At 37.5% G+C, this 25,439-nt stretch overlaps 1 protein-coding gene across 4 annotated transcripts in view; it reads right to left on the reverse strand.

Moving 5' to 3' along the window:
• Nucleotides 1-619: 619 nt before the first annotated feature.
• Nucleotides 620-25,439, reverse strand: part of GLB1 (galactosidase beta 1) — a 304,228-nt gene continuing 279,408 nt past the window's right edge. For 3 of the 4 annotated variants that reach the window (XM_070727400.1, XM_070727399.1, XM_070727401.1), the window contains 3 exons: nt 20,210-20,341; nt 7,334-7,558; nt 620-2,001 (listed from right to left, as the gene is read on the reverse strand). In XM_070727400.1, coding sequence (XP_070583501.1) covers nt 1,741-2,001; nt 7,334-7,558; nt 20,210-20,341 — 618 coding nt within the window. In that variant the 3' untranslated portion in view covers nt 620-1,740. The remainder of the gene's footprint in view (nt 2,002-7,333; nt 7,559-20,209; nt 20,342-25,439) is intronic. The other variant, XM_070727403.1, reaches the window with a different exon arrangement.

The raw sequence follows: 25,439 nt of genomic DNA on the forward strand, positions 1-25,439 counted from the left end.
GTTAGTTTGTGGGGTTTTTTAAATCTTTAAAATTTTAAATTGTTGATTACTTATGATTTGTCTTTTTACATGTTGTGAGCCGCCCCGAGTCTTCGGAGAGGGGCGGCATACAAATCCAAGTAATAAATAAATAAATAAATAAATGCCTTTCACTACTGGATCTTGCTTTATACTGTACTTTAGCTTCCCCCCCCCCCCAAACATATTTTGGCTGTGAAATGTAAGGCACCAATTGTTGCCTGGATTCAAATCTGTTGGCAGAGCAATTTCAAACATTTTACACAAGACTCCTGGTGCATCAGATGAGAACACGTCACTGTAGATCATGTTTGAAAACTCACTCATCTTCTATATTTGTTATGGCAAGCACTGAAGAAAGCATGTACTATTATTGAAGGAAGCATGTACTGTACTTTTGTTTCCATGAAGGAAAAACTTGCTTGTTAGAATCATATGTCGTGGTAGTTTCCAGGAACTGTAAGCCTGCATTAATCTAGTAAGATTGTGATAGAGTGTTTATGAAAGAAATAAAGTTCCTAATGTATCCAGAGGGAAGTCTATAGGAAAGAAAAGAACAAAACTGACTCTAAAGTACACAGAAAGACTAATAAAAAGTATGTTTTTTTACAAGTAACTGTTTTATTTATTTTAATGGAGGACAAGAGGGAATGTTGAGAAATGACACAGAGGGAGCAGTAAGTATTTAATGGAAAGCTACAAATCCTGTTCATTTTTGATGTCAGATTAAAACAAAATCCTTTGAAATTACTATGCAAAACAGTATGGGAATCAAAGAACAGTGGAACAAAGAAATAATATAGCAGGATATGTAAAATCAGCTTTTGGGGTATATTAAACCTTTCCCACATTTCATTCACAAATAATTAACATTCATGCAAGGTTAGAAGAGCTTCCTTAACAAAGTTACTTTTGCACATAGTATTAGGAACACCAATAGAAATCCGGGGCTTATGCATATGCAATAGACTTTTCTCAAGGCAAGTTTGATTCCTATATATAAAAATTATTTTGTCACGGCTAATTTCAGAGCTAGAGCCATGTATGAATTGTCATGAACCATTTCTGCTTCTGACAATTCAAAAATGTTCAATGTAAATAATCCTGAGCATGGAAACCATTGGGAGAAATCTCCAGAATGGCTGATCTTGCAATGATGATTTCACCTTCTGTGATAAAATCAAACTTAAGTATACTTTAAAAATATTATAAAAATAATTTAAAATAGCTAATAATTTTTGTGATCAAAAATTGTTTTATACTAACATGATTGTGCATTATAATTTTGGCAGTTTTCATTTATTTTCAGATATTTATGATGAAGGGGAACCATGATGGATGCAGTATTAATAATTTCCTTGATTTTAGTACAGACAGATATATAAAACATATATATGTTATATATCCATAACATATTCCAGAACCAAACATATTTATTAATATATTGTCCAAGGAAAACAAAATGTGATACATCTAAGAATATCCAGTTAAATTTGAGTGTTACAATAACATCCAGATACTTTTAAATAATTATCATTTTGATTTAATATATGATAAAATCAATTAAAAAGAACTGAGACTTTATCAATGTGAAATGATTATTTAGAAACATAGAAGATATGTTTTCATTTTCAAGAAGTTAGTGGTAAGACACCTTACCACTAATCAAACATTTGAATCTGAATATTTTGAGGGGCTCCACAATCAGTAAATCAAGCTTAATTACTCAGGATTCAGCCACAAATCATTAGAGAACAGTTTCTCAAAATTGCCTTCATAAACAACAGTTTTATTGAGAATGGGCTTATCCACAAATTCCACTACACAATTCTGGATGTCACAGGGAGATTTCTCCAGCTCCAGAAGGGTAATATTATTTGGAGAAGATGAAACAAGGATATCTCTAGGTACAAACAATGTTAATTGGGGGCCAAGGGATGGCCAGTAACGTCCTAAATTAAAGCCATTTATCCAGACTTGTCCCTGCAAAGGAAAAAAAAACAATTTAGCTATCCTAACTGCAACATTTATATGAAATCAAATCCAACAAAGTTCAAATTAAGAATTCAAGTTATTATGATTTATTGATTAGTCTGTAGGCCATGTCACTGTAAAGATTCAAATACCTATTACCAATACAATACTATACAACAATTTAAAATAAGATACAATAGTTATAGATAAAGTATAATAATTTAATACATAAATATGTAAAATAGAATAAAATGACATAAAATTATATTTCTGTATCACCCCTGCAATCTACACCAATCAGGCCCATATATGCTGATCTCAGTCGGATCAATTTATTTATTCAATTTATTTATTTATTCAATTTTTATGCCGCCCTTCTCCTTAGACTCAGGGCAGCTTACAACATGTTAACAATAGCACTTTTTAACAGAGTCAGCATATTGTTCTGTACAATTGTTCTGTATTAAATGCCATTTTCAAACTCTGGCCACATATGAGACATCTGTTTTAGTATGAGCCTCCCACTGGGCCATACATTTAATATATAGATCAACAGTTCAAAAATGAATTCAAAGTTACACAAACTGCCACTGCAAATCACATTTTAATTTTTTTTTGGCAACTTGTTTCTTTTAAAAGTAACCTCAGAATATTCTTATCAAAATTATTTCTTGCTGTGGCTTTGGCAAAATTGCCCTTGCTAGTCTGGTGTGTGTGTGTAGACTGAGAAAAAGATTTTTTCAGCATTAAGCTAAATGTATGTAATACATTTAATACATAAAAAAGTAGAAGCTGCAAGTAATAATTCTCCCAAAAAGAAGATAAAGCTTTGTATATAAAGGTTTGTATAAGACTTTCATATAAAGTTAACCTTTGTTGTACTTTATGCAATGGCACTTTAGCTGACATTAATGGAAGGACAGAGAAAAGATAAATCAATCAGTGGTTAAGCCAGGATGACCATATCCCATTTCTATATCAAAGTTAAAATTTCCAGTTGCTAAGGAAGTAAAGAAAAATGTAGGAAGAGTTTTATACAAGCTTTACTTATGGATCCTATAGGCACCCAGTTGGATACAAAATACTAGAAAAGTATGGTACTAGACCCCGGAGAGCTCCTTGGTTTACCGTGGAACTCCAGGTGTTGAAATGCCAGAAGAGATGTCTAGAGAAGCGGTGGAGGTAAATCTGGGTCTGATCAAACACTTGTAAGAGCTCGTGTTAAGACTTACAAAGTGGCGCTCAAGGCAGCAAGATGCGCGTATCATGCTGCCTTGATTGCATCAGTGGAATCCCACCTGGCCGCCCTGTTTAGGGTGACCCTCTCCCTTCTAAATCGGGGGTGGGTGGGTGGGTTTGGGGAGCCCTCACAGGGTAGTGCCAAGGATTTTAACGCATTTTTCGCTGATAAAATCACTCAGATTTGGACGGACCTTGACTCCAATTGGAATGCAGTGTTGGCTGACAACGAGTTAGTTGAGGTGACAGGGGCCCGTCTTTGTCCATCTGTCTGGAAGGAGTTTGACCTGGTGATACATGATGAAGTGGACAAGGCAATTGGAGCTGTGAGTTCCGCTACCTGTTTGCTGGACCCGTGTCCCTCCTGGCTGGTTTCAGCAAGCACGGAGGTGACACAGAGCTGGGTCCAGGAGTTTGTCAACACTTCTTTGAGGGGGTATCCTTTCCAGCTCTCTACAAGGAGGCACTTGTGCGACCCCTCCTCAAGAAGCCTTCCCTGGACCCAGCCGTACTTAATAACTACCATCCAGTCTCCAACCTTCCCTTTATGGGAATCAAAGAACAGTGGAATCAAAGAACAGTGGACAGCATGGAAACTGCTTTGGTCGCACTGATGGATGATCTCTGACGGGCCCGGGATAGGGGTTTATCCTCTATCCTGGTGCTTCTTGACCTCTCAGCGGCTTTCAATACCATTGACCATGGTATCCTGCCCAAGCTGGAGGGGGTGGGAGTGGGAGACACTCTTTTATTTATTTATTTATTATTTATTTATTATTTAGATTTGTATGCCGCCCCTCTCCGCGAACTCGGGGCGGCTCACAACAAAAATATAAACAATCGTACAAATCCAAATAGATTCAATAAATTTAAGTATTTAAGATAGTTTAAAAAAGAACCCCACTATATTAACAAGCACACACACAAACATACCATACATAAATTGTACATGGCCGGGGGAGGTGTTTCAGTTCCCCCATGCCTGACGACAAAGGTGGGTTTTAAGAACTTTACGGAAGGCAGGGAGAGTAGGGGCAGTTCTAATCTCCGGGGGGAGTTGGTTCCAGAGAGCCGGGGCCGCCACAGAGAAGGCTCTTCCCCTGGGGCCCGCCAACCGACATTGTTTAGTTGACGGGACCCGGAGAAGGCCCACTCTGTGGGACCTAATCGGTCGCTGGGATTCGTGCGGCAGGAGGCGGTCTCGGAGATATTCTGGTCCGATGCCATGAAGGGCTTTAAAGGTCATAACCAACACTTTGAATTGTGACCGGAAATTGATCGGCAGCCAATGCAGACTGCGGAGTGATGGTGAAACATGGGCATACCTAGGTAAGCCCATGACTGCTAGGTAAGCCCATGACTGCTCTTTTACGGTGGTTCTCCTCCTACTTCTCCAGTCAATCGCAGTCGGTGTTAGTGGGGGGGTCAGAGGTCAACCTCTAGGTTTCTCCCTTGTGGAGTTCCTCAGGGGTCGGTCCTCTCCCCCCTGCTATTTAACATCTACATGAAACCGTTGGGTGAGATCATCCAAGGACATGGGGTGAAGTGTCATCAGTATGCTGATGACACCCAGTTGTACATCTCTACCCCATGTCCAATCAGCAAAGCAGTGGAAGTGTTGTGTCGGTGCCTGGACGCTATTAGGGTCTGGATGGATGTCAACAGGCTCAAACTCATCCCTGATAAGACAGAGTGACTGTGGGTTTTGCCTCCTAAGGACAATCCCATCTATCCGTCCATTACCTTGGGGGGGAATTATTGACCCCCTCAGACAGGGTCCGCAACTTGGGCATCCTCCTCGAACCACAGCTGACTCTAGAACATCATCTTTTGGCTGTGGCAAGGAGGGCGTTCACCTGGTGCACCAGTTGCGGCCCTGTTTGGGCAGGGAGTCCCTGCTCACAGTCACTCATGCCCTTATCACCTCAAGGTTTGACTACTACAATTCTCTCTACATGGGGCTACCTCTGAAGAGTGTCCAGAAACTTCAGATCATGCAGAATGCGGCCACGCAAGCAGTCATGGGTCTTCCCAGATGTACCCATGTTTCATCAACATTCCGCATGCACTGGTTGCTGATTGGTTTCCGGACACAATTCAAAGCGTTGGTGATGACCTATAAAGTCCTACATGGCATTGGACCAGATTACTTACGGGACCGCCTTCTGCCGCATAAATCCCAGCGGCCGATCAGGTCCCACAGAGTTGGCCTTCTCCAGGTCCCATCGACCAGACAATGTCATCTGGTGGGGCCTAGGGGAAGAGCCTTCTCTGTGGCAGCCCCATCCCTCTGGAATCATCTACCTCCAGATATTCGAACTGCCCCAACTCTCCTCGCCCTCCGCAAGAACCTTAAGACCTATGTTGCTAGACATGGGGCAACTAGCACGTGCCCCCCTCCTTCTGACCATTAAAAATTATGTGTGGTTATGATTGTTAATATTGGTTGATTGTGTAATATCAATTGTTTTTTAAGATAATGGGTTTTAGTCATGTTTTTAATATTAGATTTGTGTGTATATTATTTTTATTGTTGTTGTGAGCCACCCCGAGTCTCCGGAGAGGGGCGGCATACAAGTCTAATAAATTATTATTATTATTATTATTATTATTATTGTTGTTGTTGTTGTTGTTGTTATTATTATTATTTTATTTAGTCTGATCCAGCAAAGATCTTATGATTTTTGAAATAGACATTTGTAGGGGGAAATGAAGGAATTTTAAAAATGCACTTATTTAAACTTTTGAAGTATGTAAATATGGTCTGCTTTTATGTATCTATCGATGGTTGATTTGTCTGAATGTGTAATTTCCTATCGGTTTTTGGATTTAGCTTGGTCTATTTTCTTTTTGGACTATTGGGTCTTTTATTTCATTTAAAGTATGTTGGAAGGATTTAGTTAGTTTGCAAGCTATGTTGATGAAATATGATTGTGATAATCTGTGGTTGTTCTGAGATGTTTTTGATGTTTTACAGTATTATCCTTTTTATAGCTAGCATTAGATGTGCTGTAAATATTTGACAGGTCAGGCATTTTCTGTTAAAGATGTAAGGATACCCATGGACTATGTTATTTAGGAAGTACATTTCTTTTTTCTTTCAAAAACTGTCAGCACCCTAAATCAAGAAGCATTATTCAAAAGAAATTAAAAAGGAAAGAAAAAAGATCAAAAGATATCCTTTCAAACAACCTTAGACAAAAAGGGTCTAATCTTAATGAAGACAAATCATTGGGATCTGATGGATTACATCCCAGAGTTCTAAAGGAGCTGGCAGATGTCATCTCAGATCCAGTGCACCACATCTTTCAAAAATCCTGGAGCACCAGTAAACTACAAGAGGAGTCAAAAAGAGTTGATGAGGGGGAAAAAATCAGACCCAGGAAACTAAAAATCCAATTAATAGATCTAATAAACTTTAAAAATTCCCAGCGTGAGGTTACCTCCCAGACCGTCTGGGCGCAGAGAGACAAAAGGGGGCGCTTCACCCCAACTGAATCAACTTGGCTTCAGCCAAAGCGCGGAGTCACCACAGTGAAGGAAAGGCACCAGCTGCAAAGCGAGTAAGCGAGAGAAGAGGGGAGCCCTTCAGCATGGGAAGGAAGAGGAATTACGTAGCAACAGCAGCAGCATCCGCCACCTTTCGGTCAAAGGAGCGGGAGGTTCCCCTCTCTCGCCCGCCTGGGTTTCTCTCTTTGGTGCAGTGTATGGGAGGCAGCTTCGTACTGGGTGTATGGGACGGACGCACATGCTCCTCCTCGCCGGCTCAGAGGTCCTCTTTTTTTCCCCAAGCCTTAAAGTTTTGGATTTTTTTGATTCCCCTCACCTCACCTTCTTCCTTCTTCCAGCGACTGTCCTCCTCCTCTTCTTCTTCCTCCCCCCACCCAAATTCCAAGCTTTTATTTCTTTCCTAATGAGTTTGCATGCATTATTCACTTTTACATTGATTCCTATGGAAAAAATTGCTTCTACTTACAAACTTTTCTATTTAAGAATCTGGTCACAGAATGAATTAAATTCTTAAGTAGAGGTACCACTTTAGTGATGAGAAATACTTTTGTGAATTTTGTACAAGATGTTTTTATGAATAAAGAAATTGTACCTTTGTCCAACCTGGGAAATTGAGATAGGTGTCCTGAGGCAAATCTGGAATTCCACTAGGAATGAAAAAAATGCCAATATAAACACTTGGCCCTTCATATGTTGATACATTTTTTCCAGATATCTTATGATTGAAACCTCCTTGCACTGCTCTGTCAATGTCCAGGGGATATATTTCCCAGTCAAAGAGGATATCTTGAGCAAGAGTTAAATTCACAATCAGGCCCTGAAAATAAATGTATTATAAATATGTCAAATAAGAGTTTTACTGCTTTACAATTCCCTCTCTCCATCCCTCCCTCCTCCTTCCTCTGTCTGTCCCCTCTTTCCTCTCTCTCCTTCTGCCTGGGTTTTTTGCACTCTTACAGATATATTTGGAAGCCCTCAGTCTAGTGATCAGACTGGTAATGGCGAACCTTTTCTCCCCTTAAGTGCCAAAAGCTTGCACATGCATGCTATTGTGCCTGCATGTGTGCCCACATCCATAATTCAATGCCCCCCCATGTTGCCCTATTTCCTGACTTTCGGTGGGCTTGGTAGGTCTGTTTTTCTCCCTCCCCAAGCTCCAGAGGCTTTCTTGGAGCCTGAGGAGGGCATTTTCACCTTTCCAAATGCCACAAATGCTCTCCCAGAGCCACCATATGCCAAAAATCAGCTGGCCAGTGAGCTGAGCTGTGGCAAATGGCTCACGTGCCAGCATATATGGCTTCGTGTGTCACCTGTGGCACACATGTCATAGGGTTCGCCATCACTGAGATAGATTCAACTAATTTAATGCAGGTCATGCCATGAAATAGTAGGTATTTGGGAGCTCTGGAAAAACATAGATTATTCTGATATTTTTCAATTGGATTTCTGTTCTGCTTAGATACATGGCATATGTGATATAGGAAGTGGTACTGTATTGATCTTGCTTCATTTCTCAGTGTTTCAATGTGGTTTGTATTCAAAGTTGCATAACTTTAAGCAACTGATTCATTTAAAGCATTCCTTTTTTATATTACAGAATTCTTACAGAATTCTCTTCAACAATATTTATTAAAATGGAAAAGAATGTAGGCACAGGAATTCCTGCAAGGGAACTTAACTTGTCACTTTTAACCAGTTTATTTAAATGGGGACAGCCATAGCCTTATAATCTATTGAGGTGAGAAATCTATAGGTGATTTACTTTGGATATTTTTTTAATCCGAGAGTCAATTATGGTTGATGTTGCACAATGATTCTATTTCTATTTATGGAAATTGTTCCCCCTGGGGATTATATTTCTGACATCTGAAAACTTTGCTAGATTGTTTCAAGGTATATTTTCTCTGATGTGATTTAACACATGTAAGTTCATTGGGAGAGGGATGTTCATTAGGAATTTGAGGCTACTTGTCATTAATATATTGAAGTGATAAAACAGGTATATTTCATAATACTGTATCTCTACCTACGAGTTTTCGGAGAGAGGCAGCATATAAATCTATAATAATAATAATAATAATAATAATAATAATAATAATAATAATAATAATAATTATCTGAATCAGAAAAAGCTGAGCAAGGTCAGGAACAATACTATAATGGGATACATGTGGTTTAATATACTAAAAATGAATCATGATAAGGTGGAGATTTTTGTAAATTGGTGGATTAAAGGGAATGGGAATTTGGGGAATAGCTTGATCTGAAATGGCATATTCTCTCTCAGAAATGTAATGTGGCTGCATTATCAAATCTTTATAACAGAAGTGCATTCCTACCGGTTTACAAATTGTATTCTGACTTGGACAGGGAAACCTAACAACAGTGGTTAGCAAAATGCACAAAGCATTCATTGTGAAGTTGCTGCCCAATCCAGACCCTTTCTTTTTAGGCCTGCTGCTTCCTCCCCCCCCCCCCCCCCCAATCATTTATCATAACCAAAAAACTCAACTCGGCCTTTAGACATATAGTCAAACATATTATATTGTATTCATTTTCATTATAAATATCAGATTTTCTTAATAATCAGGAGCAGTGTTCCCTCTAATTTTTTTTCGGTGTGGGTGGAAAAGTATAGTGTCTGAGCAGCAGTCCCTTCAGGACTGGACAGCATAGAAGTATGTATGTATAAATAAATAGGAAAAAAATCCTTCTTTTTTATTAAAAGAAATTAATAAAACAAAACCAAAATCTATTACTATTAAAACTAAAACAACCAGTAAAACCAAAAACACAACTATTAATAAATATATGCTTTAAAATCTTCATTTCTTAAATTTTTATCATAATATTATAGTAATCTAATAATACTATGAAAATATATCTGAACACCAATGCATCAATTAATATATTTCCATATTTACTTTGCTATAATTTCATTCAATATTTCCAAGCTCAATTAATTTTCAGGCACTTAGCATTTACTATTATTAACTCTCATCAATCTTCTACATTTCCAAGTATATTTTAAATTCATAATGCAAAGTCATAAAATCATACAGTACATATCATAAACCCCTTATTTATCATATGTATCTTCCATTAATTTAACCTATGTAATTCTATATGTAATTCTATATATTTATCATATGTATCTAATTTTAACCTATGTAATTCTATATAATTCTAATCCAATTTTACGAATTAATACATCCTAATATTAAACAACACCTAAATATATCTTTTACCATCATTCCATAGTCAATCCATATTTAATACTCAATCATCTCTCCTCAAATTTCTACCACTGTCTCATTTTTGGGTACTTCTCCTGTCTCTCCCTCCCCCTTTTCTTTCTCATTTCTTTCTCATTTCTCCCTCTTCCTCCCTTTTTCTCTCATTCCTTCCCCCTCTCGCTTCTCTTCTCTTTTTCCATCTCTGTCTCCTCCCTCCCTTGTGTGTGTATGTGTGTCTGTATGTGTGTGTGTGTGTGTGTGTGTGTGTGTGTGTGTGTGAAAGAACTCTTGAACCATTTTCAAAAACAGATGAGGGCTGGGGTTTTTTCTCTCTCTTATTATTGGCATGCTTTTTACCGTATGCTTTAAATCAAGAGTCACTTCTCTCTCTTTTTTGTTTCTATCTCTTTGTCTTGCTTGCTTGCTTTCTCTCTTGTTTGCTTTTTCCCTCTCTCTTTCTCTCTTTTTCTTTCTTTCTTTCTCTCTCTTTCTTGCTTTCTTGCTTTCTCTCTTTCTCTCACTTTCTTTCTTTCTCTTTCTTTCTTTTTCTCTCTTCCTCTCTCTCTCCCTTTCTTTCTTTTTCTCTCTCTTGCTTGCTTTCTCTCTCTCTTTCTCTCTCTCTTGCTTTCTTTCTATCTCTTTCTCTCTCTCTTGCTTTCTTTCTCTTTCCTTCTCTCTCTCTCTCTTGCTCTCTCTTGCTTTCTTTCTTTCTCTCTCTTTCTCTTTCTATCTCTCTCTTTCACCGGGAAGCCCACGTGGGAGGAACTCAGCCACACGCACCCACCAGACTCCTGGCACCTGGACAGCTGGTTCCCTCTCCCCTCTGCCCCCCCACCCATGGCCGCCTCCTTACTGGCTGTTGCAGCCCGCCCCGCCGTTCATGGTCTCTGTGGGCGATGCTGTTCGTGATGTCATCACCGGGGTCAAGGCAGGCACCTCTACCATCACCGGCCCCTCGCCAGCACAGTGGCTCTCTCTTTTTCTCTCTGGGCAGCAGAGAGAACCCGGTGGCAGGGGGCAGCCTCCAGTGGGGCAGCGGGGGAGGAGGTGAAGCCGGCTTCCTGGGGAAGCACCGTGTTTGAAAAGCACGCCACTTTCCTAGGTGCAGGGCTTGACGTCAGCTCAAAGCCCCGCAGAGCCGCCGCTGCTGCCTGCCCCCTTCCGTCCCAGCACAGGCCGAGTCCCCTCCTGCCTTGCCCCCCTCACAACCTGCCCCCCCCCACAGAGGAGGAAGCGCGAAACGCCACAATAAAGACCTGATAGTGGCGGGGGCGGGCAGGGGTGGGAGGGCCTCCGCCACCCTCCTCTCTGCATGCGCCAGGCTTAAAAAGCATGTGCCAGGTTAAAATTATTAGCGTGCTATAGCGCATGGCACACGTTAGAGGAAACACTGATCAGGAGTTTATGTATTATTCCAAAGCAATTAACTAGTTCAAATTTTCATATAGTAAATCTTCACATTTTCCATTTAAACATTATCTCATAGATTAGGATCATTACTAACTCAATAAATATCAAACCAGGAATTACTCCATTCTTAATCATGTAATCTTTCCTCTATAAGTGAATATTCACCTTGTACAAAAAAGAACCAATCTCTCTCTCAAAAAAAATCTGTATTAATTAAATAAATCAGATCATTAGCATAAAAATTCATACTGTTATCATAATTTTTTTTACCATTATTAAATCTATTATACAGAATATAGAATATATTTGCTTATTTCAAACATAACTTTTCCTTTTAAACAAATCTCTCTTATAGAGCTAACTAGTAAAATACAATTACTTATTTAGAAGAGGCAGAAGAAAGAGCATTCAATAGGAAAGTCTCTTATTGGAGTGACTACATGTTATCTCCCGGATGATGTTCTCTTTTTTTTTTTTTTAAGTATTTTTTATTAATTTTTCTTAAAATAGACGAACACACATACAAACATTAAACATAGAGTGGGGGTACATTTCCCCCGCTTATCTTGAAAGTATAAATTCAAATACAGAAAAAGAATACATAGTTAAATATATATTGAATATTAAAAAGTCTAGTATATTTGGGTTAGAATTTTCCAAATTTTTACTAATATATGTATATAAACCAAAATTCTTACTATGTTACTTATACATAAACTAATTGTATCATAATCATCAAACGGTATGTTTAAACTAATGTTAACATTGTTATTACCCAGGTAAAAACAAATACAAGAAATTAACTAAAAGTAAACTTATATATCTTATTTTTTCTTATCTATCCATTTATAAACGTTGTTCCATGTTTCATAGAACTTAATATCTTCTTGATCATTTAAACGTCTTGTCATCATATCCATTTCAGCGCAATCTAATATTTTTGCTATGACTTCTTCTTCCTTGGGGATTTCTTCCCCCTTCCAATTTTGCGCATATATAATTCTAGCCGCAGTTAGTATGTGTATAATTAAATATAAAATTTCTTTCTTATAGGTCTGATTAGTAATTCCTAATAGATAAAATTCCGGAGTGTTTTCTATATCCTGCTTTACTATTTCTTTTATTATTTTCTCTATCATCTTCCAGTATGTTTTAGCTTTACCACAAGTCCACCATTGATGGTAGTAGGTTCCTATTTCTTTCTTACATTTCCAACACAATGGAGATGTTTTGGGAAACATTTTTGCTATCCTGTTTGGTGGGAGATGCCACCTATAAAACATTTTAATTTGATTTTCTTTTAATGATACTGATTTAGTCATTTTCCAGTTATTAGTCCAAACTTTCTCCCATGTATCGATATCTATTTCCTTGTCAATATTTCTGCACCATCTTATCATATTGTCTTTTAAGGTCAATTCTATATTTTTGTGTGCAATAAGGAATTTATATATTTTACCTATTGTTTTTGTTTGGTTAATAGTAATTAAATTGCTTAGCAAGTTTTTACTTTTATTAAAAATATAGAGGGTTTTATCCTTCTGATATCTAGATCGGATCTGGGCATAGTGCCACCAATCTATTGTTATCCCTTCTTCTTGTAATTTAATCCTGGATTTTAGCTTCATCTGGTCATTTAATAATTCTTTATATCTAAAAAATTTTTTCTTGTCTTTTATAGACTTCGGATGTGTTATTGCTTCTAAGGGGGCAAGCCATTCTGGAATATTTAAAAAGTGATTTTTCCTTATATCTTTCCAGACCTCTAATAGATACTTCCTTAATGTATGTCTTTTAAAATATGAGTGGTTTTTCTCCTTGTCATACCATATAAATGCATGCCATCCGAGCATAAGATCATGTCCTTCTAGGTTTAATATTCTTTTATTCTCTAGAGTTATCCAATCTCTAATCCATGTTAAGGCAGCCGCCTGATAATATAATTTCCAATTTGGAAGACCAAATCCTCCTCTTTCTTTAATATCTTCTAGACAGTTTATTTTTATCCTTGCTTTTTTCCCTTGCCATAAATTTTTTTTAACTATATTTGTTAAAGTTTTGAAAAAGATTCCCCCTGGATTTATTGGGATTACCTGGAAGAGAAATAAAACCTTAGGTAAAATATTCATCTTAATTGTTGCAACTCTTCCTAAAAAAGATATTTTCAAGTTATTCCACAATGCTAAATCTTTTTTAATTTCTGTTAATAATTTTATGTAGTTATCATTTTTTAATGTTATTGTTTTAGCTGTTAGGCATATTCCTAAGTATTTTACTTTTTTAACAATCTTTATTCCAGAAATACTTTCTAATTTGGTTTCTTGTGTTTTGCTCATATTTTTAGTTAGAAAATGTGTTTTACTTTTATTTATCTTTAAACCTGCTACCTTTCCGTATTGTTCTATAGCTTGCATTAGTGTAGGGACTGTTGTTATCGGTTCTTCAATTATAAATGTTAAGTCGTCTGCAAAGGCTTGAACTTTATAAGTTTCATCTCCTACAGTTAGACCTTTTATTTTAGAGTCTGTTCTTATTTTAATTAATAGAGTCTCCAGAACCATAATAAATAACAATGGTGATATAGGGCAACCTTGACGAACTCCCCTGTTTATCTCAAGTATTGGTAATTGATTATTATTCAATATTATATTTGTTGTTTGTTTTGAATAAATAGTATCTATTAAATTAACAAATTTTGGGCCAAATCTCATTTTGTTTAGTTGCATTTTTATAAATATCCAGTTGACGTTGTCAAAGGCCTTTTGGGCATCTAAGAACATTAGGGATGCTGTCTTACCTGGATGTTGTTCATAGTATTCTAATGTGTTTATGACTGTTCTGAGGTTATTTTTAATTTGTCTACCTGGTAAAAACTCATTTTGGTCTTGATGTATTATTCCATTTATAACTCTTTTAAGTCTGTCTGCATAAATAGCAATAAATATCTTGTAGTCTACATTTAATAATGATATAGGCCTGTAATTTTTGATTTTTTTCTGGCTCTGTATCCGGTTTGTGTATTAAAGTTGTTAATGATTCTGACCAAGATTTAGAAATTTTACCCTCGGATCTACATTGATTAAAAATTTCTAACATATTATTTCTTATTGTTTCGTTTTCTATTTTATACCATTCTGCCGGTATGGCGTCTGGGCCCATGGCCTTGTTATTTTTCTGTTTTTTAATTGTTATTAGGAGTTCTTCCATTGTTATTGGTCCATCCATAGTGGCCTGTTGGTCTTCTGTTATTTGTGGTAATTTTGAAAATTGTAAATAGTTAAAAACTTCATCCTCACCAATATTATCTTTTGCATATAAATCTTTATAAAAGTTATACACAATGGCTGCCTTTCCTTCTGTATCATATTTTATTGTGCCATCTTTATCTTCTAGTTTTTTAATTAGTTTTGATTGCCTCTGTTTTCTAAGTTTATATGCTAACCATCTGCCTGGTTTATTTGCATGTTCAAAATAATGTTGCTTTGCTCTTTTAATTTTTTCAGTTATCTGGTTTTGTTCTATAATTCTAATTTTATGTTTAATTACATTTATTTCTGTTTTTAAGTCTCTATTCTTTGTATGCTGCTGTGATAAAGATTCTAATTGTTTTAGTTCATTTATTAATTGTACATACTTTAATTTGTTTTCCTTATTATATTTTGCTGTATAGGATATTGTTAATCCTCTTATATAAGCTTTAACTGTGTCCCATAAATTTTGTGGAGTAGTGTCTGAGTTTTTATTAATTTCAAAAAATGTTTTTAATTCTTTTTCAATCCAATCCTTGTATTTCTTATCAATTAAAATGTTTCTATTCATCCGCCAGTTATTCTGTTTATTATTAATTCTCATAAAAACTACTACTGGATTGTGATCGGCCCATGTATTGACATCTATCTCGACCTCTTTTATTTGTTCTGCAATAATTTTTGGTGCCCATACCATGTCTATTCTTGTCCAAATTTTGTGGAGGTTGGAGTAGAAGGTATACTGTCTCTTGTGAGGGTATCTTTCCCTCCAAATATCATTTAGTAATAGTTCCGCTTTCATTTTTTGAAAAGTACTAGGTAGTAAATTCTTTCTTGTTTTTTTCCTTTTTTTCCTTTTGTTGTTGCCTCCCCCCCCCCCATGAATGGTCTAATTGTATATTTGCAATAGCATTAAAATCACCAATTATTAATACATTTTCGATAGCTAATTCTATTATTATTTGATGTAGTTTTTTATAGAATGTCATTTGATCTTCATTAGGGGCATAAATAGAAACAATAACTAGAGGTCTAGGTTCAATGTCAACTTGTACAATCAATATTCTACCTTCATTATCCTTAAATATTTGTTTGGAATTTATAGAGTTCTCAACATACATCACTACTCCTCTTTTTTTTTAATCTGCTAATGCAGCATACATTTTTCCAATTTTGGGATTCAACAGTAATTTTTGGTTACTTTTTTTAATATGCACTTCTTGTAATATTGAAATTTGAGCATTTTGATTTCTAATTTTAGAAAAGATTTGTTTCCTTTTCCTTGGTTCATTAAGTCCATTAACATTTACGGAAAAGATTTTTAAGTCTTTGCTTATTGTCATTTAATGGGTTTCTTGGTTTCTCGCTGAGGTTGGACTCTTCTAGCGCCTTGGTCCTGCTCGACTATCTGAGCGGTAGCCCCCAGGTCTTCTTCCTGTTGGATTGCTGGTTTTTCCACTGGTTGCTGTTGTACTGGTTGTTGTTGGGCCACTTGTTGCTTGGCTGCATGGTCCAGTTGGCTGATACCACTATTTTCAAAAAAATACATGGCTTGATCTATATTTTCCAATTTGTATCTTGTAGAACGCCAAGTCAGAGATAGTCCTTGTGGAATGAGCCAACGAAAAGTTATATTTTCTTTAATCAAAATTCTAGTTAGGAAATGGTAGTCTCTTCTGCTTTCTCTGACACTTCTTGGAACTTGTTTTAATATTTTTATTTCAAGTCCTTTATGTTGCAGTTTGGAGTTTCTTGCCCAGTGGAGTATGTCATCTCGCAAAGCTTTTCTTGTAAACTTGATGTGTATCTCTCTCGGAAGATTGTGGCGACGAATGTAGCTATTCGAAGTTCTGAAAACTTCATCGATTTCTTTCAATAGTTCTGTGGGATCCTCTTGGAGTATTCCTCCAATAGTTTCAGCCATAGTCATTTTTAAATCTTCATCTTTTTCTTCTTTTATATTCTGAAATCGTAGCCCATACGAAGCACGTTGCATCTCCAACTGAGTGATTGATTCATAATATCTTCTGTATCGTGCATCAGCTCTGCCTTCGAGGTAGTCCATTCTTTTTTCGGTTTTATCAGACTTCTCTTCAACTTTTTTAACACGATCTTCACTTTCTTGTAGTGTTTGTTGTATCTCCTTTATCTGATCTTTCATTTCTCCCATGTCAGCTTTCAGTTCAGCCATCTCCGTTTTAAATTCTGCCAACTCAGATTTTATAGCTTCTCTTTGTTGTGTTGCATCCTCTTTTATAGTCTCTCGTTGTTGAGTTGCATCTTCTTGAGATTTAAACATAAAGTCTTTCAATGTATTCAAAGTTTCTTGTATTGTTGCAAAATTGGACTGCATTGTTTTATCTTTGTCTTTATCTTTCTCCTTGATGGACATAGTTACTGATAATACCTGGTGCGTCGGGGAAGGATGCGGTGACCCTTGTGGGGAAGAAATTGCTGCTGTAGTTTGTTTTTTAACTGTTTTAACGTAGGTTGAGGTGCTTGACATTCTCAAATTTGAATCCACTATTTAAAATTTAAAATTACTTTCAATTTATATGTGGTGAAAGGAAAAGAATTCCTATAAATTCCAAACCTGTTCAATTTACCTTGTTTGCAATTTCCCTTAAAATATAACAATATATCAATCCAATTACTAACAAAATTCAAAATGTATTGTTATTTTTAAAACTTTAGATAGGCAATACCAAAGAAGCCAGGTGTAAAACGTTTAAGAATAAGAAAAAAGAAAAAAAGAAGGAGAAATAATCTGGAAAGAGGACAGAATGAATAAAGAAAAATAACTATTCATAAACGGAAAGAAAGAGCATAGAAAGGGAAAAATATAGGAGGGAAAAAAGAGGGAGAGAGAAGAGAAAAGAAAGAAGAGAAAGATAAGAAAATGAGTAAAGGGAATTATTCTAGGAGAGAGAAAAAAAAGGAGGTGGTATTTTAATTCCACTGAAAAGGAGCAGGAAACCAAGGTTTATTAACAACGCATATGTTTCAAATCAATTTTCTTTTAGAAATAACACTACACAGGAAAAGGAAAAAAAGAAAAAAAAAACCCAAAGGAGACCAGGAAAGGAAATAGTTATTCTGAAACACAAAATATCAATATTGTATACTTATATTCTTCTTATGAGTCTAATAATTATACTGGTGAAGAAAGGTTGTAAATCCAAATGTCAAAGAGTGAAGTTCTATTTAGTTCCAATTTCAGGTTCAAAAGCAAAGTCAAATTAAAAGTTTTCATTTATTTAAAATGGAGTCAGTTTATTTTCCAAATCCAAGACAAATGTAGACAGGCAAATCTTAAAATGGAGTCAGGTTAATTTTCATGCACCAAGGCAGATGTTAGGAAAATCTCAGCAGGTAATCCAGAAACGATCAGCAAATAATCCAAATACGATGATCCAGAAGTAAATAATCCAGAGGAAAGGCTGAATAAACTCTTTTTGGTTTAATATTTCAGTTCCTTTTATTTTCCATTTATTTTCAAGTTATTGTGTTATTTCGTTGTTATATAGAAAAAAAACGGCAAGATGAGAAAAAAGGCAGCAAGAATGTGTTCCTCTGCTGTCAAAGTTAAAGCCCGGAACACAATATTTTTGACGGTCTAAAAAGTACAAATTCCAATCATCATTGCAGGTTACCTTTAGCAGTTCAAATCTTTTCTATAATCATATCAAATTTAAATTGTTTTGTTAATCCATCGAAAGAAAAAATGTTTTTTAAGTTCCAAAGTTCAAGTTCAAGATGGAAAGAACGAAAGTGAAGAAATTAGATTCGGCTGTTATTTGTGGATGAATACAGATTGTCCAGAAACTTTCACCTTCGCCTTGTTAAGAAAAAAAAAACTTTCACTGGAAACTTTTACTGTGATCAAATCTTCTGTTTTTACACATGAAACGAAAGAAAAATTTTACCTTAGGTTTTCTTGTCTGCTGTATTCCTTTTCAGTCAAATAGATTGCAATAGTTTCACTTTCTATAACTTTCTCTTGCTTCCCGCTAGGTTTGGAGAGAATGCACTGGCCGAATCCTCCTGAGAAAGGAGGATCGGTTCTCCCTTCTCCGAAGCTGCGGGGCGAACCGCTGTCTCCGGAGCTTCAGCGACGGCTCCTCGGACAGAGGGGAGCCCCCTGTTCTAGGATCGGGCCATCCGGACCCGATCCGATCGCAATTAGCGACCTTCGGTGGTGTAGAAGGAGTCTCGGGGCAGAGCCCTGCCGGTGGAGACTCCGCTGCGGTCTCTTCCAGACCGGAAGTCCCGGTTGATGTTCTCAACCTATTCCTTTATATTTTCAAACAACTTGCCTTTCATTGCTGTAACTGAGTCCATCCATTTGGCTGCTAATCATCCTGTTTTTCCTTCTCCCCCCCACTCATACTGTATCAAAAATATTTAATTTGAGCCTATCTAAGTAATGTCTAACTACAGGGGGTAAAGTTATACAGTAGAGGAAAAAGAACTCCGCTTCTGGGTTGAAGGTGAAACTAAAAGTAACCATCTAAGGCAGGGGGTGTCTCCAAACTTGGCAACAGAATTCTGGGAGTTGAAGTCCACAAGTCCTAAAGTTGCTAAGTTGGAGACTCCTGGTCTAAGGAGTTTCTTGTCACTTTAATAATGAATCGGAACTCTTCATTCAAACATCCCCTTCTCTGGCTGACTGCCAATCCAGGGCCACTTCCTCTCTCATAGCCCTCCAATGGAAGCACTCAGGAGACACCAAAGTTAAGTGACAGAGCGGGTTGACCAATTAAGTCCAAAAGTGATCCTATGGGCGGAGTTTCCATGCCCCTCTGAATTAATGGGATAAAGGGTCTCGCAGTGTTAGAGATGGGGTTTGTGTTAGGGAAAGAAGAGGCAAGAGGGTAGCAGCGGCAGCAATTTGGAAGCGACCACGGCATAAAAGGCATTTGGACCCCTGGAGTTCTTTGCTCAGTGGGAGGGCGGGTAATGTGAGTTCAAGCTCACCCGTCTCTGTCAGGAGCCAGAGAGGAGTTCTCTCTGCAGAGCCTTGGGTTCCTGCAGCTTCTCTGTCAGGTGTTTGTGCTGCAGTTGAAAATGCTGCGCGGCAATTGATTATCGAGTGTGTGGTCGTGCAGCCATGCACCTTAGCAAGAACAGTGGTAGGGTTTCCTGCTTGAGCAGGGGGTTGGACTAGAAGACCTACAAGGTTCCTTCCACTTCTGTTAATCTGTTAAATCTGAATGACTGTTCATGTTTCCAAAGGAAAGTGCCTATTGGGATAATCTCTTCATAAAACACTGTATTGCATCTTGCCTGTATTAAATCAATGCCAGTGGCATATAAGGTTTGATCAGATTGTTTATTATGCATATTTTTAATCCACCCATATTTCTATCTGCCAAAGACAACAGTGATTTCTGACTACTACTCAAGTATAGTATTCTTCTTAATTAAAGGGATAGAATAGTATCTCAAAACTTTATTTTCTTCTCAAACTATAAACTCAGATTATTTACTATACCTCTATCTAATACTCAATGGTATTAGAATAACCGAGCAAGTTTATAGTTGCCTAGATATTTAAGACAATTGAAACTATACCTTGAAGTCATTGTTGTACCGTCCATAATTGACTCGACCCATATTTTCTATCAACAAATCCAGATTGGCACCTGCATTCCCAGTTATGTTCAATTTCAAGGATTTTCTTCTTTCAAGAATCCCCTGAGGAATCTAAATGAACAATATATTCTGAAGTTAAGGCCAAAACAAGACATAGTACAAAAGCTATATCATTAACCACTAGTGTCTTTTTCAGAGGTATCTGCATTTTGATGGGAGGTTTTAGGAACTTCCTATCCTCAACTGTGTTAATTCATAATATGATTTGAATCAAAATTATAATAATCATTTATATAATTCAAAATCTTTCAGATGGTTTCTTTAAATAAATTGAGTACTTCTGAAGAAATTCATATTTCCTCACTCTCTGTGGTCAGAACGTTTAAATAACTGACAAAAACAAATAAGCATGGTAGATATGTAATAAATATTAAAACAATTTCCTGTTTCCTCGGTGTTTTGTTCATTTTTAAAGTCAAAAATTAATCTTCGTTTCTCTGATTGATGTCATAAACAAGACATTGATATCTTGGTATATATACCAAGTATATATATACCAAGTATATATATATACCAAGTATATATATACCAAGTATATATATACCTCTTGGTATATATACCTCTTTATTGGGTTTAGTACATTCTACCATTCCTTGATTAAAAAAGAATGGAAATCTTTAGGTTGTTAGGCTCACATTTAGCATTTTTGGGAAATAAAAGAACCACATAGGTGGAATAGTGATGCAAAATGCATAGCGCTAAACATTAAGAGAGGATTTGGGAAGTTCTTAGCTCTTTAAAAAAAAAATTAACTCTACTGTAGTATTTGACTATACTTTTAGTTTCTGCTTCAAATTGATGAGAAATAGTACCACCAATTTTCAGTAACAATAGTTAAAGGAGCCAGGGACTAAAAGTAGAAATTTGGAGGGGTGGAAGCAAAAGAAACATAACAATTTCAACCAGGACTGAAAGATAATTAATACTTGCCATGTTCACATCCTCTTTCAGTTCTCCTTCTATTGATAGTTTTTTTAAATCTCAGAGAAAACATATCATAGCATCACAATCCACTTTGATAATAATGTTTATAGTCACTATTCAAATCATTTTCAAACTTATTGCCAGTCAAAGTTACATAATCATATTTGAATTCAAATATATTCTAAATCAATCCACCAACTCCTTGCTCCTCTCATTGCCAGCACAATGTTAAAGGATGTTGAGTTGTGGGAATAATGACTCTGGAGACCAAGTCTCTGAACACTGTTTATTAGGCAACTCTATCTACAACCAGCAATATATTGTCTGACAGCCGGCCCTTTTATAGGGAGCTATCAGATGCTTTAACCAATAGCAATCTAGCAAAAAGAAGCTGAACATGACTGTGTCCATTGAGGGGATCCCTTGCAAGATGAGGTGGACACTGGCTCTGCGGTGACAATCATCTCCTGGCAAGCTCTGAAGCTCACTGTTGCAGGTTACAGAAGTGCTATCTCAAGCACCAGTGCATCAAACTCTCAGACTACCAGGGGAATTTTATTCCTGTCATTGGTCAAGAACTGTTCTGGGCAGAATTCAACAAATTTGAGGGGCACCTGCAGCTTATATTGGTTGATAGAAATCTTCCAAGCCTCCCGGGCTTGGATTGGTTCAATGCCCTCGGTCTGGGGGTTACTGGCATCAATTCCATTGCCAGTCCCGGGTTCGATGACCTGTTCCAGGAGTTTTAGGACATATTTATCCAACACCTTTACAAGTATGTGGGTGCCCCTATTTCTTTTAATTGGTGTCCGGTATCTCAAAAGTGACAGTGTCGTGTCCTGCCCACATCCTGAGCAGCTGGTCACAGATCCCAAGAATCAAGAGGCAGGTTGTGGCAAGATACCATCGGCCCATGTACCTGGCACCTGAGTCTGATAGCGAGGAGGTCAGAGAGGATTTGGTGTCAGAAGCTGAAAGCCAACCAGTGCACATGAGTGACTCAGGAGAAGAGGAGGAGCCTCTTCTTGATGCTAGGGTATGCAGGGTTGTTAGAAGGCAAGAGTGGCTATGCAAGAGAAGGTCTCTTCATGAATAGGGCTGGAGGTTAATTGGCCATACCCTTAGACAATTTAAGGCTTAGCTATGCCATGCTTCAATGTAGAAGACAATGCCATTTCATTCCAGATTTTTGTTCAGCTCTCTTTGACTTTCTTGTTCATATGATTTCCAAATGGCATTCCTGCTTCTGCTAATGACTTTTGGGCTTTGGATATTATCTTGTTGTTTTCTAGGTAGTGGCAAAGCTGTTTTAAAATTATTTTCTCCAATATTTTTTCAAGCATAGAAGTCAGACTGATTGGCCTGTAATTGCCTGGGTCAGTATTTTTACCTTTTTTGGGGATGGGAACTATGTCAGCTCGTTTCCAGTCTTCCGGTAGATTTCCAGTGGTCCAGGATTTTTGGTAGATGAGGAGAAGTGGGTCCGATATGGTGTCTGCCAGTTCTTTTAGGACTCTGGGGTGAAGTCTGTCTGGTCCTGGTAATTTGTACTCGTTGAGTTCCCACAGATATTGTGTTTTTGTCAGTATTGAGTTTGATTCTGGAGCTGTTTATTGTAGTTGAGTTGCAGGTTGGTTGGTTGGTGGTTCCTTTTGTGTGAAGACTGATGCAAAATAGGCGTTGAGCAGCTGTGCTTTATCTCTGTTGTCTGTGATTTCATTACCGCCTTCATTTTTTAGTGCAGTGACTGTTTCCTTGATTTTGTTCTTGTTTATATTTATTTATTTATTTATTTATTTATTGGATTTGTATGCCGCCCCTCTCCAGAGACTGGAAGAAGCTCTTTTTATTATCATTGACTTTCATTGCAAGGTATTGTTCGTGTTGGGCCTTTGCTGTTCTTATTTTTGTTTGCAGGTTCTGGTTGTTTGCTGAAATTCCGCCTTGGTTATGTGTCCTTCTTTCCATTTTTTCAGCTTTATTTTTCTTTTATTTTGTCTGCGAGGTCTTTGTTTAGCCATGCTAGTTTCGTTTTAGTTTTCCTGTTTTTCTTTTTCATGGGGATTGTATTGTTTTGGCCAACTATGATTGTACATTTTAGGGCCTCCCAGGCTTCCTGTGTGTGTTTACCCTTTAGAAGTTCCTTCCAGGGGATTTTTTCCAGGTTTGCTCTGAGCCTGCTGAAGTCTGCTTTTCTGAAGTCTGGGACCATAGTGGTATTGGGTGCAGCAGTTAGTGATTGCATTATCTTGAATTTTAGTAGGACATGGTCACTCTCACCCAACGTCCCTTCTACTTCTATTCCCTCTATCGTTTCTTCCCTGTTTGTTAGCATTAGGTCTAGTATAACAGTCCCTCTGGTTACAGTTTCCACTTTTTGGGTTAGAAAGCTATCAGCGAGACTGGTGAGAAATCTATCAGATTTTCCACTAGTTGCTGAGTTTGTTTTCCAGTTAATGTTGGGGTAGTTAAAGTCCCCCATTATTGTTGTGCTGTGCTTATTGCATATTTCTGTTAGTTGGCTTGTAAAGAGGTTGTCCATTGTATCAGTTTGGTTTGGTGGCCTGTAGTATACTCCAATTGTAGTGTTGTACTTTTTTTCTTTTATGTTAACCCACATGATTTCGAGGGGGGTATCCTATTTAGTTGGATATAGCTCTGTGGCAGTGGAGTGGTCTTTTATGTATAGTGCAACTCCACCTCCTTTTTTGTTTGACCTGGTTTTTTTTTGAAGAGATTGTAGCCCTTTATCTGCATATTCCAGTCATGTGTTTCATCCCACCAGGTTTCTGTTATTCCAATTAGATCGTATTCACCCTTGTGCATTAATAATTCCAGTTCGTTCTGCTTGTTCCGAAGGCTTTGTGCATTTGTGTACAGGCATTTTAGATGTTTGCATTTGATTCTGGGTGAACATTTTTTATCCTCTGATTTATTTGTAGGCTTGACTTGTTCCCCTTCCTTATTTTGTTCATTATTCGGTCTTTCAGTTTGGTTACTCGCCCCTCTTGGATCTAGTTTAAAGCCCTCCTGATAAGTTGGGCCAGTTGATTTCCTAGGAGGTTCTTTCCAGCTCTGATGAGGTGTAGCCTGTCTCTTGCTAGGAGCCCTTCTGAAGGTATTGTAGGCCGTGGCCGAGGAAACCAAAGTTATTTTGGTGACAACATCTCTTAAACCAGTAGATTTTGTGGTATTTTGCGTTCTCTGGCTGGGTGTCATCCTCTTGTGGGTAGAGTGGAGGAAAAAACAACCTGTGCCCTTGTCTTTTTGACTGTGTTGCCCAAGTGATCATAGTCTTTCATTATCTGATTCATGTGTTTCCCTGTGTCGTTTGTTCCCGCATGGATCACCAGTAGGGGGTAGTAGTCAGTGGGCTTTAATATTTTGGTAAGATTTTGCGTTACATCAGAGATTTTAGCTCCAGGGAGGAAGCACACCTCTCTGGATTGATTGTCCGGCCTGCAGACGGCAGCTTCAGTTCCCCTGAGAATTGAGTCTCCAATTACCAGCACTCTTCTTTTCTTTTTGGTTGGGTTGGAGGGGGGGGGTTGGTTTCGTTGTAGAGGTGTTTGGTGGTGCTGTGTTTTTGTGCTTGGTTCTTGGTGATTCCTTGTCAGGTGATTGTTAGTTTTCATGTGCCAGGAGTATTGTATATTTGTTGCATGTAGGCAGTGGGGTTGGGAGGAGGTGGGTTGGAGTTGGTAGAGTTTTTGGATTGGTTGGTTTTTTTCTTGACATATGTCCAGCCATTTACTACTTTGGGGGGGATTAATTCTGGTTTGCTCCTCTGAGATGTTGGTTCTGTTGGGGGAATGTTGGTCTTTTATTTATTTATTTTTATTTATTGTTAGAATTGAAAGGGACCATGCAGGTCATCAAGTCCTACCCCCTGCCTGAGCAGGAAATCCTACAGCACCCCAGCCAAGTGGCAGTCCAATCTCCTCTTGAAAGTGTCCAGAGTTGGGGAGTCTTTTCTATTTGGATGTTGGCATTTCAGGGTTTTTATGTTTTTCTCTAAGTTTTCTATTTTTTCCACAAGTAGTTGGATTAGTTTGCATTTGTTGCAAGTAAAGTTTAGGTGATTTGAAGGTAGGAGTGTATACATTGAGCACAGTGTGCAGCTAACCATGGAGTCAGGTCCTTCCTCGTATTTATAAGTGGTGGGTTTGTCTTCCATGTCTATTCTCTCTGTGCGTGGTTCATGTGTAAGGTAGGTTGCAGGGTG

This window comes from Erythrolamprus reginae, chromosome Z (assembly GCF_031021105.1).
Source record: "Erythrolamprus reginae isolate rEryReg1 chromosome Z, rEryReg1.hap1, whole genome shotgun sequence".
NCBI lineage: Eukaryota > Metazoa > Chordata > Lepidosauria > Squamata > Dipsadidae > Erythrolamprus > Erythrolamprus reginae.